At 44.6% G+C, this 13,881-nt stretch overlaps 1 protein-coding gene across 1 annotated transcript in view; it reads left to right on the plus strand.

The window, feature by feature from the left end:
* Positions 1–13,881, plus strand: part of MCF2L2 (MCF.2 cell line derived transforming sequence-like 2) — a 231,445-nt gene that overhangs the window by 80,099 nt on the left and 137,465 nt on the right. The window contains exons 5-8 of the mRNA XM_070946454.1: positions 3,644–3,763; positions 5,106–5,222; positions 8,035–8,184; positions 10,999–11,123. Of these exons, the coding sequence (XP_070802555.1) occupies positions 3,644–3,763; positions 5,106–5,222; positions 8,035–8,184; positions 10,999–11,123 (512 nt within the window). The remainder of the gene's footprint in view (positions 1–3,643; positions 3,764–5,105; positions 5,223–8,034; positions 8,185–10,998; positions 11,124–13,881) is intronic.

Consider the following 13,881-nt stretch of genomic DNA (forward strand, 5'->3'; position numbering starts at 1 on the left):
AGTAATTGCAGGCAGCTGGATGTTAAATGCTGCCTTAGTAGGAGGCATTAGCCTCCTACGCCACTCAGGCTCCTAATTATAAAATTATAAAAGAAAAAAGGGGAAAAGGGGAAAAGATTAGGCCAGGCCAGCTTGATGGAATAAAAAGATCTTGAGAGCGCGATGGAAGGTGTGCAGATCCGGGATCCTCCGTATCTCCGGGGGGAGCTTGTTCCAGATAGTAGGTGCCCCCACAGAGAAGGCCCTCCCCCTAAGGGCCGCCAATCAACACTGTTTGGCCAACGGCACCCGGAGGAACCCCTCTCTATGAGAGCGTACCGGCCGGTGGGAGGCTATTTGTGGTAGCAGGCGGTCCCGTAGATAACCAGGTCCTAAGCCATGGAGCGCTCTAAAGGTGGTAACTAGAACCTTGAGTGTGGGGGGGCAGTTGCACTACAATTGCATTTTGCAGATTTAGGGGCCGGTGGGGGTATTGGTTGGTTGGAGGGCTTCTCTTTGCCGTCTTTCTTCCACGGCCCATCTCCCCCCCCCCCGTTGGATTGCACGGCCAGCCAAAGGGGAAGGGGGGGGGTTTGCTGAACCCACCCACTCCCGGCTCTGCTGCTGGAGGGATTCCCGCGGACCCGCGCTTGCACGAGCTGCTGGGTCTCTTCCCTTCCCCGCCCCCCATTCAACCCAAAAAGGACAGCAAAATGGGACAAATGATGCACGGAAATATAAATAGCCTTGGCCCTAAAGCGGTGTTTATGCAATGCTTTTTGAAGGGCGCTCTTCCAAAGGACGAGGAGGGAGGGTTTTCCATTTTCCGTGGGAAAGCAAGCGTGTTCCTTTCACGCGTGGATTCTTCACGCAGTGGAGCTTTGTGAGTGTTGAATAGGGTTCCCGCGTTGCTCTCTTTAAGTCCGGCTTTTAAAATGAAACATCTTTGCTTCGGATGGCCCGAAGCATGCTAAGCTGTAACATATAGCTTGCAAACTAACATGAACAGAGTTGGAAGGGACCTTGTAGGTCATCTAGTCCACCCCCACCCCCACCCCTGCCCAAGCACGAGAACCTACATCGTTTCTGACAGATGGCAGTCCAGTCTCTTCTTGAAAACTTCCAGTGATGAAGCTCCCACAACTTCCGAAGGCAACTTCTGTTCCATGGGTTGATTGTTCTCACTTTCAGAAAATGTATTCTTATTTCTAGGTTGAATCTCTCCTTGATCAGTTTCCATCCGTTATTCCTTGTCTGGCCTTCAGGTGCTTTGGAAAATAGGTTGACCTCCTTCCTCTCTGTGCCTTCAACGGTACAAATCCAAGCGAGGTGTAAATTAAATAATAGTATTGATAAATTTGCCAAGAGCAGAAGCAGCAGCCCTTGCATTTGTGAGTCAAATAAGAGTGGTGGGAAAAAATATTTATCAACCACTTTGAATGCAAGGGAACCACAAGAAGGGATGCGGTTGGAAAATATTTTTCCCTTCTTTCTGCATTGAAGAGAAGAGCATTCCCGGAAGCAGGCAGGAAGTCTTTGGTGATTTTGTAAAGCTGTAAGTAACACAACGTCAAATATGGTTAGGACTCTCAGAACAAAGAATAAAAATGCAGGCTGACCTAAATAAGTTCTGTTTTTGAAACAGCACCAAAGCTCACTATAACCACGCTCTCTGTTTCTCCACCTCCCTCTCTTCCTCCACCCTCTCTTCTTTTCCTCCTCTCCATCTCTTCTACCCCTCCCCTTCTCTCCCCCTCTACAAGTCAGACTCTTTTCTCCTTCTCCATCTCCCCTTCCCTCTCCCCTTCACCTGTCTCTTTCCTTTGCTCCTTTTCCATCACCGCTCTCTCTCCCCTTCTCCTTCATATCTGCCCCTCCTTTCGCCTTCTCTCCCCTCCTCCTCTCCCCCTCCCTGTCTCTCCCTTCCTCCTCTCCATCTCCTCTTTATCTCCATCTCTCCCTCTTTCTCCCTTTCTCCCTCTCTCTCCTTCTTTCTCCATCCCCCCCTCCCCTTTCCCTCTCCCTTCTCCTCTTTCCCTCCTTTCTCTATTCTGTTCACCTCTGTCTTTCTCCTTCTCTCCTTCTCCCTCCCTCTCCCTCACTCTCTCTCCTTTCTCCCGTCTGTTCACCTGTCTTTCTCCTTCTTTCCTTCTCCCTCCCTCTCCCTCTCTCTCTCCTTTCTCCTTCTCCCTCTCCCCTTTCTCTTCTTTTCTCTCTCCCTTTTTTCCTCATTCCCTCTCTCTCCTTCCCTTCCCCATCTCCCATTTACTTCCTTCTCTCTTCCTTTCTCCTTCCCTCCAAACCTTCTTTGCCCCTGTCCTCTCTCTTTCTCCCTTTCCCACCTCCCTCCTTCCTTTCTCCTTCCCTCTTTTCTCCATCTCTCACCCCTCCTATCTCCCTCCCCTGTTTCCTCTTCCCCTTCCCACTCCTCTAATCAATACATGACCTACTACTACATCTCTGACAATTTACTCTCTGGCCTATGCCAGAAGACCTCACCACTTCATGTGACAGTCTGTTCCACTGAGTGGCAGCTTGTATAGTCAAGAAGTTTCTCCCAAAGACTAGTTTTAACTCAGGCCCTTGTAGCTTTAACAGCCTGATTCTGGTCCCCCCCCACCCCTTTTATTACTTCTTCTCCTTTTATTACAGTATTATAACAATTTCATTACAACTCTCAGGAACACCAGAGATTGACCTTCTGCTGCCTGTGCACCCTCTCTTATTCCTTTAATCTCACAGTGGTTGATTCAATTTTGGTCGGTTTTATGGTTTTGATGTTCTAATGAAAACTGTTCCCTATAACTGATGGGAAATACAGGTTCGTGAGTCCTGTATAAAATAAACAATTACATGTCCGAATAGTGAGTGGGTGAAGAAGATCCATCTTAACGTCCAGCTTTAAAATCTCTCTCTTGGTGGCCAGCCAAGAGTCACAACAACAAAACTTTTAAATTAAAAACCACTATATTAGAATAAGAGTAATTGTGCTAATAGCATTAAATTGGTGCTCTAGTGCACGGGTCTCTAACCTTGGCCACTTTAAGACTTGTGGACTTCAACTCCCAGAATTCCTCAGCCAGCTTTGCTGGCTGAGGAATTCTGGGAGTTGAAGTCCACAAGTCTTAAAGCTTTGCTGGCTGAGGAATTCTGGGAGTTGAAGTCCACAAGTCTTAAAGCTTTGCTGGCTGAGGAATTCTGGGAGTTGAAGTCCACAAGTCTTAAAGCTTTGCTGGCTGAGGAATTCTGGGAGTTGAAGTCCACAAGTCTTAAAGCTTTGCTGGCTGAGGAACTCTGGGAGTTGAAGTCCACAAGTCTTAAAGCTTTGCTGGCTGAGGAACTCTGGGAGTTGAAGTCCACAAGTCTTAAAGCTTTGCTGGCTGAGGAATTCTGGGAGTTGAAGTCCACAAGTCTTAAAGCTTTGCTGGCTGAGGAACTCTGGGAGTTGAAGTCCACAAGTCTTAAAGCTTTGCTGGCTGAGAAATTCTGGGAGTTGAAGTCCACAAGTCTTAAAGTGGCCACGGTTGGAGACCCATTCACTAGTGAACAGCTTTGTGGTTTTGGCATGTTGGTGGATTTGGCCTTCAGAGCTTTTCCTCTTCTTCAAAGGTTGAAGGGTTGGATCATTACAGATTTAGATTTCCTTTTTTCCTGTCTTTTTTAGGGAGCATTTCCCGGGAATCTGCAGCTAGTCTTTGTCCTCCGGCCGTCCCGTTTCATCCAAAGGGCGATCGCTGACATCGGCATCAAACTGTATCGCGATGACTTTAAAATGAAGGTACCGGTAAGCACTTTTCTCCTTCTGATTCTGCATCTCTCTGGCCTCCAGGAAACATCTCTCCTTCTCTTCTTCCCTCTTCAGGATATGTCCAGCAGAATTGCAAATAGTCCTCGGCTTATGACCACAATGGAGCCCAAAACTTCCGTTGCTAAGCGAGACAGTTATTAAGTGAATTTTGGCCAGTTTTACGACCTTTTCTTGCCACATTCGTTAAGTAAATCACTGTGGCTATTAAGTTAGGAACACGGTTGTTAAGTGAATCTGGCTTCCTTTGCAGCATCCTTTGGTCATGTGACCACATTTTACGACGGTTTTGTCTGTGCCTGTAGCGAACCTTAACGACCACTGCAAAAAAAAAAATTGTATAATCTGGTGGGTCGCATGAATGATCTGTTTTACAACCATTACTACTATAATGGACAGGCTCCATTATGGTCATAAGTTGAGAACTACCTGTATATACGGGAGTATACATCCTGTATACAGAATAAGCCAAAGCGTCTCAGTAAAACGTTCTCAGTAACACTGATTCACCAATGTGCTAATTTTCTATCGGCAGTGATTATTGAGTATCATTACAGGTAGTCCTTCACTTATGATTATTTGTTTAGCAACCATTTGAAGTTGTGATAGTGCTGGAAAAAAAAGCGAGTTACAACTGGTCCTCGCACTTACGACCATTGGTAGCATCCCACAGTGACGTGATCTCCACTTGTGATCTCCGCAGGCAGTTTCCAACAAGGAAAATCAATGGGGAAGTCTGCAAGGAAAGTCATATGAATAGAATAGAATAGAATAGAATAGAATAGAATAGAATAGAATAGAATAGAATAGAATAGAATAGAACAGAAGAACAGAACAGAACAGAACAGAACAGAACAGAACAGAACAACAGAGTTAGAAGGGACCTTGGAGGTCTTCTCGTCCAACCCCCTGATCAGGCAGGAAACCCTACACCACTAAAGAGAAATGGTTATCTAATCTCTTCTTAAAAACTTCCAGTGTTGGAGGATCCACAACTTCTGGAGGCTAATTGTGAGGTTAATTGTCCTCACTGTTAGAAAGTTTCTCCTTATTTCCAGGTTGCTCCTCTCCTTGATTAGTTTCCATCCATTGTTTCTTGTCTTGCCTTCTGGTGCTTTGGAACAGAAGATGACCCCCTCCTCTTTGTGGCAGCCTCTCAAATATTGGAACACTGCTATCATGTCACTCCTAGTCCTTCTTTTCGTTAAACTATATAATATAAATTATATGGATGTCCCCCTATATCTTTCAGGAATCAAGATTGATTGGTGGAAAGATTTTGTTTTTAGACCCTTTTGTTGTGTTTTTTTTTCCGGTGCAGATCATCATGTTAAATTCAGTGTCTGACTTACATGGTTACATTGATTCAAGTCAGCTTACTCGGGAGTTAGGAGGAACCTTAGAATATGGACACAGTCAGTGGATACACCATCGAACCGTAAGTACAGTCATAGTAAACTGTTAGATTCTCTCCCAGCCTCTAAAAATAAGAGAATAAGACAGAAATTCTAAGCTGCTGTTTCTGTATCTGGAGACACATTTGACTGAAAAATGGGAATTACACTAGTAATTAAATAATAATTTGATTTTTAAATAGGAAGTTTAAACAAAGAGCAGAAGGTGATACATGTATTTTACTATAACGTATGGATAGATTAATCTAATTTTTATGTATTCAATTTATGTGGCTTAACTTCTTGAATACATGACTTTGGATGGTCCACAATATTATGTAAAAAAAGGCAAATATTTAAAAAACCCAAAGAATAAAACATTTCATTGCGGTCTGCTCCTCAGATAGCAATTACAGTTATTACATTTATAAGTTATAAGTTATTCTGTTAAATTAGAAATAATACACAGCCTGAGAAGCAGAATACCACATAGACTTTCTGATTTGGAGAAGTTTGCAATAGTTTGAAATTATATTTGTCGCCCTGAAGTCCCTCATCGCTACGGTGGCTCGGGGCCATTAGTGAACGCATGGCTGAACAGAAATGGTCAAATGCTTTAGCAGTTCAGTACGTCGAACTCCAAAGAAGGATGAACCAAACACTGGAAAATATGGATCGCATCCATTTCAATAAGTGGCTGTTCAGGGACATTTGTTGTATGGGTTTTGTGTCAAGATGGTGACAGCGGCTGTCAAAGTATTTTGTTCTTTGTGTGTCTTTGTTTGCAAATGGAGCACACACATTAAAAGCATCTTTTACAATGTGTTCCATTGCTGGACATTTAAAGAAATGGAGGGAAGTCAATACAGGTAATCCTCGATTTACAACCACAGTTGAACCAGCGGTGAAATCCGGCCGGATCTATCCGGCTCACACGAACCGGTAGCGCCGGTGGTGGGAAGCTCCACCCACCCGCCGGGACGTCATTACGTCCTGTTTTGACCCTCTGCGAATGCCCCTGTGCTCCCGCACGCTCCCATTCCTGAACCGGTAGCGAAGGTAAGTGGATTTCACTGCTGAGTTGAACCCAACATTTATGTGGTTAAACAAGACAGTTCTTAAATGAGTTTTGTCCCCTTTTTACAATCTTCCGTGCCACACTTAAGTGAAACACTGCGGTTCTTAAGTTAGTAACATGGTTGTTAAGTGAATCAGGCTTCCCCACTGACTTTGCTTCTCATACAAGGTGATCACATGACCCCTGGATATTGCAACCATCATAAATATGAATCAAAGCATTAAACATTATATATGTTTCAGGATCAGTGGTAGGTTTGTCTTGGTTTGCCCCGGTTCAGGCAAACTGGTAGCGACGGTGGGAAACTCCGCCCACCTGCCTGGACATCACGGATGCTCTGCGCATGCACAGAAGGTTCTGCGCATGCACAGAAGGTTCTGCGCATGCGCAGAAGTGCCACGCGCAAGCGAAGTGAGAGAGCACATGTGCAAGCGAAGTGAGCACGCGCATGCGGACGCTCACAGTTCCGAACCGGTAGCGAAGGTAAGTGAAAACCGCTACTGTTCAGGGTGTTTTGTCCCTTAATAACTTCACAACCTTCGTCTTTGTAAATAAAAAGATTATCCATAAATCTTCCTCGCTGGGTCTTCCTTTGAACTGAATAAACCCATTGCTTAGGTTAGGACCTGACGGGACAAATTGAGGAAAAAAATTAATCAATAAAGAGACATAATACTGTTTTGTGGGCATGCGTGAATATATCAGTGATTTTTTTTCCCCCCTGGCTTTTATGAAATTGCAGGTAGTTCTTGACTTATGACTACAATTGGGGGCCAGAACTTCCACCATCGCTAAGTGAGGCAGTCATTAAGTGAATGACACCGAAGTTTATGACCTATTTCGCAGAGGTGGTTAAGTGAATTTGACTTTTCCCATTGGCTTTGCCTGGGAAGGTTGCAAATGGGGATCACATCAGGGGTGAAATGCTACCAGTTTGGACTGGATCGCTTGATCCGGTAGCGATGGTGGCGGGTAGTTCGGAGAACCGGTAGCAAAAATCCCTGTGGCCCCCCCCCCCCCATGCCCAGCTGAGCCGCGTGATCATCAGAGGCTTTTTTTTTTTTTTTACTTTTAAAAGCATTTTTTTCTGCAACTCTTCCGACGAAAAAATGCTTTTAAAAGTAAAAAAAAAAGCTTCTGATGATCACGCGGTTCAGCTGGGATCATCAGAGTATTTTTTTCCTGCAACCTCTTGGCCGTAGAAGTGATAAAAAAAATGCTTTGAAAATTCTCTTGACGATCCCAGCTGAGTTGCCTGATCGGCAGAGGCTTTTCAAAGCGTTAGAAAAAATGCTTTGAAAAGTTAAAAAAAAAAAAGTTGGCCACGCCCACTCAGTCACATTAAACCCCACCACCACTAACCCACGCCCACAGAACCGGTAGTAACAAATTTTACATTTCACCCCCGGATCACATGACCCTTGGATGGACAGTGCAACCATCATAAATACATGCTGGTTGTCAAATGTCCAAATTTTGATCACGTGACTATAGAGATGCTGGGACAGTTGTAAATGCAAGTACAGGTCATAAGTCTCATTCTAAAGCCATTGTAACTTCAAACAGTTACTTAAATGTATGGTCATAAATCAAGGACATCCTATATCTGAGAATATAATTCTACTGACTGTACAGTGCGCTTCTTTGAACCCAGAGGGATTTCATTCCAAATAAATGAATAATTTGTATTATTTGGGGCTTTGCACGAATAATTCCTTGTCTTTGTGAATCCGGGTATAGCTCATGCTTCTTCTTTTTAATTTGCACCCTCCACCCAGGCCATTGAAAATTTTGCCATGACTGTGAAAACCACAGCACAGATGTTACAGGCCTTTGGAACAAACCTGGCGGAAACTGAACTTCCCAACAACGTCCAGTGCACGGAAGAACTTTTGTGTTCCCACACAGAACAACACACCAAGTTGAAGGTGAGCCTGTGTGACTTCACAACTCTGTAGGGGATTTTGCCAGGGTCTCCCTGTCCATCCAAACAAAGGTTTCCTGAGATGGAGGTCAGAAGTCAGTTTTTAATTATTTCATTTACTTATCCGTTTGGCTTATTTCCCCTTACAAGAACTCAGTATGGTATATACCAGTGATGGCTAACCTTTTTCGGACCGAGTGGCCAAAGCGCGATCGAACCCCCAAAATGCAATATGCACGCTGCCCCGTGTATGCGCCACGCCCCCGTGAATGCACGCATGTCTAGGGATTGGGGCTGCCTGGACTCCACAGTGAAAAATATTACATTGAAAATGAATACAGCAATAGAGAGAGAGATGAAGGAGGGGAAGAGAGTTGGAAGGGAGGAGGAAGGAGAGAGAAGGATGGAAGAGTAGGGAGGAAGGAAGGGAAGGGAAATTAGAGTAGGAGAAAAGGTAAGACGGGGGAAGAGAGGAGGAGAAGGAGAAGGGAAGGGGAAGTAGAGAAGAGAAGAAGAAGGTGGGGAAAGAAAGTAGGAAGAGATAGGGAAGAGGGAGAGGGTAGGTTTGAGGAGAAAGATTGCTGTGCAATAAAAAAGATGAAGTGGAAGAAAGGCAGCTCCAAATATAAATATATTAAGAGAAAGAATGAACTGTTTAAGAATAAAAGAGAATAAATATGAATAAATATGAATAAATAATAAAGTTAGAATCTAGGGACAAATGAAGATGGTTTATGTAGGCAAGTATAGAAATATTGAGATATGTTTTTAAAAAAAGAAAAGAAAAGGGGGAAAACGATTTTGGAAAAAAATTGTAATTGAGTAAAATGTATTTGAATTTGATTAATTGTATAAGATAAGAAACGGTCAACACTCTGTTAAAAAAAAAAGAGATGTGGGTGAATGTGGGAGAGGAGAAAAAAACCAATAAAACTTGTTTAAAAAAAAAAAGAATGCACGAATGTCCCCCGCACACACCATGCCCATGTGTTTGCGCTCCCTGCACGTGCCCCACCCCTTGCGCATGCGTGGCAGAGACCTGACAACCAGCTGGCCAGTGGGAGGCGCACGCACATGCACGGCGGAACTGAACTGGGGCAATGGCTCGCGTGCCCACAGAGAGGGCATTGCATGCCACCTGTGGCACATGTGCCATAGGTTCGCCATCATGGGTATATACTGTAGGTAGTCTTCCATTGAAGTCTACAGTAGAGCCTAAAATTGACTTAAGCAACACAGTTTTGAACTGTTTTGCTTCAGTTAGACCGGGGGTCAGCAACCTGTGGCTCTGGAGCCGCATGCGGCTCTTTGGGCCCTCTGCTGTGGCTCCCTGTCAGGTGATCCCACCACTGGCTTGCCCCACCCCTCGCCCTCCCCTCCCAGTCATTCCTCACCTGGCTTGAGAAGGTAAGGGTGACAGCGGGGGATGGAGAAGCGGCCAGGGCAGAGACAGAGAGATACAGCGAGAGGGGGAGAGAGAGAGGGATGGAGGAGAGAGAGAGAGAGAGAGAGAGAGAGAGAGAGAGAGAGAGAGAGAGAGAAGTCAAAAGGATTTTGTGGTTCCTGGTGTTTTTTAACAACTGGTTCTCTGTCCTAATGATTGGCTGGGTAGGCGGGGCTAGGGAGGGTGTCATGTGACTGGTGGAAGTGAGTGACATCCAGTTGGCCATGCCCACCCAGGTTTTGTGGTTCCCAGTGTTTTCTTTTCTGTGGGAAACGAATCCAAATGCCTCTTTGAGTATTTAAGGTTGCAGACCAGACCCCTGAGTTAGACGAATCACTACAGTTGTTAAATGAATCGTCCAGTCATTAAATGAATCTGGCTTCTTTCACTGACTTTGCTTGTCGAAAGCCAGCTGAGAAGTTTACAAATTATGATCACATGATCCTGGGATACTGCAACTGCCATAAATACACTCAATTTGTCAAGCACCCAAATTTTGATCACACAACCATGGGGATACTGCAGTGTTCATAGGAGCAAAAATTGGCCATCAGTCACTTCATCAGTTCTTTTTGGTATGTTCTTTTTATTGGATTAGAATTCTTTATTGGCCAAGTGTGATAGGACACACAAGGAATTTGTCTTTGGTGCATGTGCTCTCAGTGTACATAAAAAGACAAGATACATCTGTTAAGAATCATAAGGTACAACACTTAATGATAGTCATAGGGTACAAACAATCAATATAAATCGAAAGGATACAGCAACAAGTTACAGTCATACATCCATAAGTGGGAGGAGATGGGTGATAGGAACGATGAGAAGATGAATAGTAGTGCAGACTTAGTGAATAGTTTGACAGTGTTGAGGGAATTATTTGTTTAGCAGAGTGATGGCGTTCGGGAAAAAACTGCTTGTGTCTGGTTGTTCTGGTGTGCAGTGCTCTATAGCATCAGTTTGAGGGTAGGAGTTGAAACAATTTATGTCCAGGATGCGAGGGGTCTGTAAATATTTTCACAGCCCTCTTTTTGACTCGTGCAGTATACAGGTCCTCAATGGAAGGCAGGTTGGTAGCCATTGTTTTTTCTGCAGTTCTAATTATCCTCTGAAGTCTTGTGTCTGTCTTATTGGGTTGCAGAACCAAATTTATCTTTCTCAGGCTCCAAACCATGTCATGAAGTTAGGCTTATAACCATGGGAGCCAAATTGCTATCCAGGATGGGCCTTTGGGGCTAGAGAAGAAGAGAATTTGATTATAACTCAATGCACTTATGACCCTCGGGGTTCAATTCTAGCAATATGTGACAGGTGTTGTAGGACTTTAAGATTAAATGAGAACTTTTTTTCCCCCTCCCTGTTTCCCATGTCCTACAGGACGAGCTGAAGCTAGCGGTAAAGCAGGGAGCCATGCTACTGACTTGTATCCGAGAACCTGTCTCACGAAGTGCCACCAGCAGACTCAGTCCTGATGAACTAGAAAACGTGGCAACGGTGGAAAGGTAAAGACCTCAACAGTGAAGTAATTTCTTTTGTAGTTCAGGTAGTCCTCGAATTAGAACTATTCGTTTAGTGACTGTTTGTGAATGCAGCCTGGATGCGTTGGCGAGAACTCACCGGTGTTGTTCTGCCCCAGCTACGGACCCCAAAGAACGCAGCACACACAAAGTCTGTACAAACCTTAGTTTACTAAAATAAAATCAGGGTTTTTTTAAACAAAGGCTGTTAATTAACTTTCTTAACAGCCTGCAAGATTCCAAATAATAAATAATTTTAATCTTACTATGGTTGGCAGAAAGCCCAGAAGCAATTTGCAGGAAACTGATAACTAAGATCCAGACGCGAAGGAGAGTGAACGAAGTTGTTCCCTGCAAATTGCTTCAGTCAGAGTTTCTCCTTAAATAGGCTAAGGGAGTGGCTAATTAGCCCCAAGCTTTACTCTCGAGGAGACCTCCTCCTGAGGAGCCACTCCTGGCTTTTGGCAGCTCTGCACGCCCATCCGTCAAGAAGAGGCTCCTCCTCTTCTTCCTCTTCACTTATGGGAGCTTCTGGAGGTTCTGAAGGCCCTGGCCGAATCCCCGCCTCTGGCACCACATCTTCTCCAGCCTCCTCATTGTCTGACTCGAGTGCCAGCTGCACAGGCTGCTGGCGCAGCACCACACCAGCCTCCTCACTGTCCGAATCAGTCACCAGCTGCACAGGCCGCGTACGGGCCACAACAGGTGTGTTATGTGACAGATGAATGCCAACCCGTCTTAAATCTAAGATTTACAAGACAACCATCCGCTCTGTTGCACTGTATGACACTGAATGCTGGGCAGCAACAACAGGGACCAAACGCTATCTCCATGCCATGGAAATGCAAATGCTCCGTTGGGTATCGGGCATCTCCCTTCTTGTCCACATCACAAATGACACCATTTGACAACATTTTGGTATGGCATCAATTATAGAGTAGATGAGAGAAGGCCGGCTCCACTGATATGGACAAGTCCAGAGAGCAGTACCCTCCACCGTGGCCAAGACTGCCTACCAACTAGAAGTCAATGGCCGGCAACCTCGCAGGCGCCCAAAACAGAGATGGTAAGACACCATCAACAAAGATATGCAAACCGCAGCCCTGCGCCCTGGAGATGCAGCTGACTGTGCAAAGTGGTGCTCAATGATCCGAAAAGCTGACCATGCACTTGTGGGAATACGCTAAGAAGGAGGAGGAAGAGGAAGAGGAGAATAGAATAGCCTTGGTAGTACAGTGGTCTAAGGCAGTGGTCCCCAACCCCCGGTCCGCGGACCGGTGCCGGGCCGTGGAGTACCTGGCACCGGGCCGCGCAGCGGCCGGGGGACATGAACGCTGCAGCGCAAAGGCTCCTGGGCCGTGCGCAAAAGCTCCTGGGCCGTGCGCAAAAGCTCCTGGGCCGTGCGCAAAGGCTCCAGGGAAGAGAGCCCCGCGCAGGTACGCACGTGTGGCCCAAAGCCCCCACCCCTGCGCGCGCTCAGCGGGCCACGGTAAAATTATCAAAGGCTGATTGGTCCGCGGCGATAAAAAGGTTGGGGACCCCTGGTCTAAGGCACCCTGTTATTAAGCTGGTTATTAAGACCAGCTGCCTGCAATTACTGCAGGTTCGAATCTCGCCAGGCTCAAGGTTGACTCAGCCTTCCATCCTTTCTAAGGTAGGTAAATTGAGGACCCAGTTGTGGGGGCAATAAGCTGACTTTATATAAATATACAAAAGGATGAAGGCTATTGCTTAGCGCATTGTAAGCCGCCCTGAGTCTCCGGAGAAGAGCGGCATATAAATCAAAATTAAAAAAAAAAAGAATAGAATAGAAGAATAGAATAGAATAGAATAGAATAGAATAGAATAGAATAGAATAGAATAGAATAGAATAGAATAGAATAGAATAGAATAGAATAGAATTCTTTTATTGGCCAAGTGTGATTGGACACACAAGGAATTTTTCTTGGTGCAAAGAAGAAGAGGAGGAGGAGGAGGAGGAGGAAGAAGAAGAGAGGAGGAGGAGGAGGAGGAGGAGGAGGAGGAAGAAGAAGAAGAAGAAGAAGAAGAAGAAGAAGAAGAAGAAGAAGAAGAAGAAACGAGGATCATTTTTCACACATTATGATCGTTGATTTGAATACCAATTCTGGGTTTACATGCCTGGGATTGCAACTTAAATTAATTATGATCAATTTTAGTGTCATTCCCACCTAAGCATTTCGTCTCTGTGCCTCAGAAAAGTGCTTGCAAAGTTTTAAAAAGCGTGTGATAAGAATAGCAAGAAGTGTAACTAATGTCAAAATGGGAGAAGAGGATACATATCCCAAAAATGCTAGGAGGATTTTATATATGTTGTACCAATTTTTGAGACCAGGGCAAAAGTGATGCTTCAGGAAATGCAAAAATAATCTATTGGATGTGGACTAGATGACGTGAAGTAGCCCAGACAAGAAATACAACTAGGATTGCTACTTCTAACTTTACTGTAGAGTTAGACTAGACTAGACTAGACTAGACTAGACTAGACTAGACTAGACTAGAATAGAATAGAATAGAATAGAATAGAATAGAATAGAATAGAATAGAATAGAATAGAATAGAATAGAATAGAATAGAATAGAATTATTTATTGTCCAAGTGTGATTGGACACACAAGGAATTTGTCTTTGGTGCATATGCTCTCAGTTTACATAAAAGAAAAGATAACGTTAGTCAAGGATCATAAGGTACAACACTTAATGATAGTCATAGGGAAACAGTCAAT

The sequence above is a fragment of the Pituophis catenifer genome, unplaced genomic scaffold, assembly GCF_029215685.1.
Source record: "Pituophis catenifer annectens isolate HBS135680 unplaced genomic scaffold, rPitCat1.0.hap2 SCAF_6, whole genome shotgun sequence".
NCBI classification, from domain to species: Eukaryota; Metazoa; Chordata; class Lepidosauria; order Squamata; family Colubridae; genus Pituophis; species Pituophis catenifer.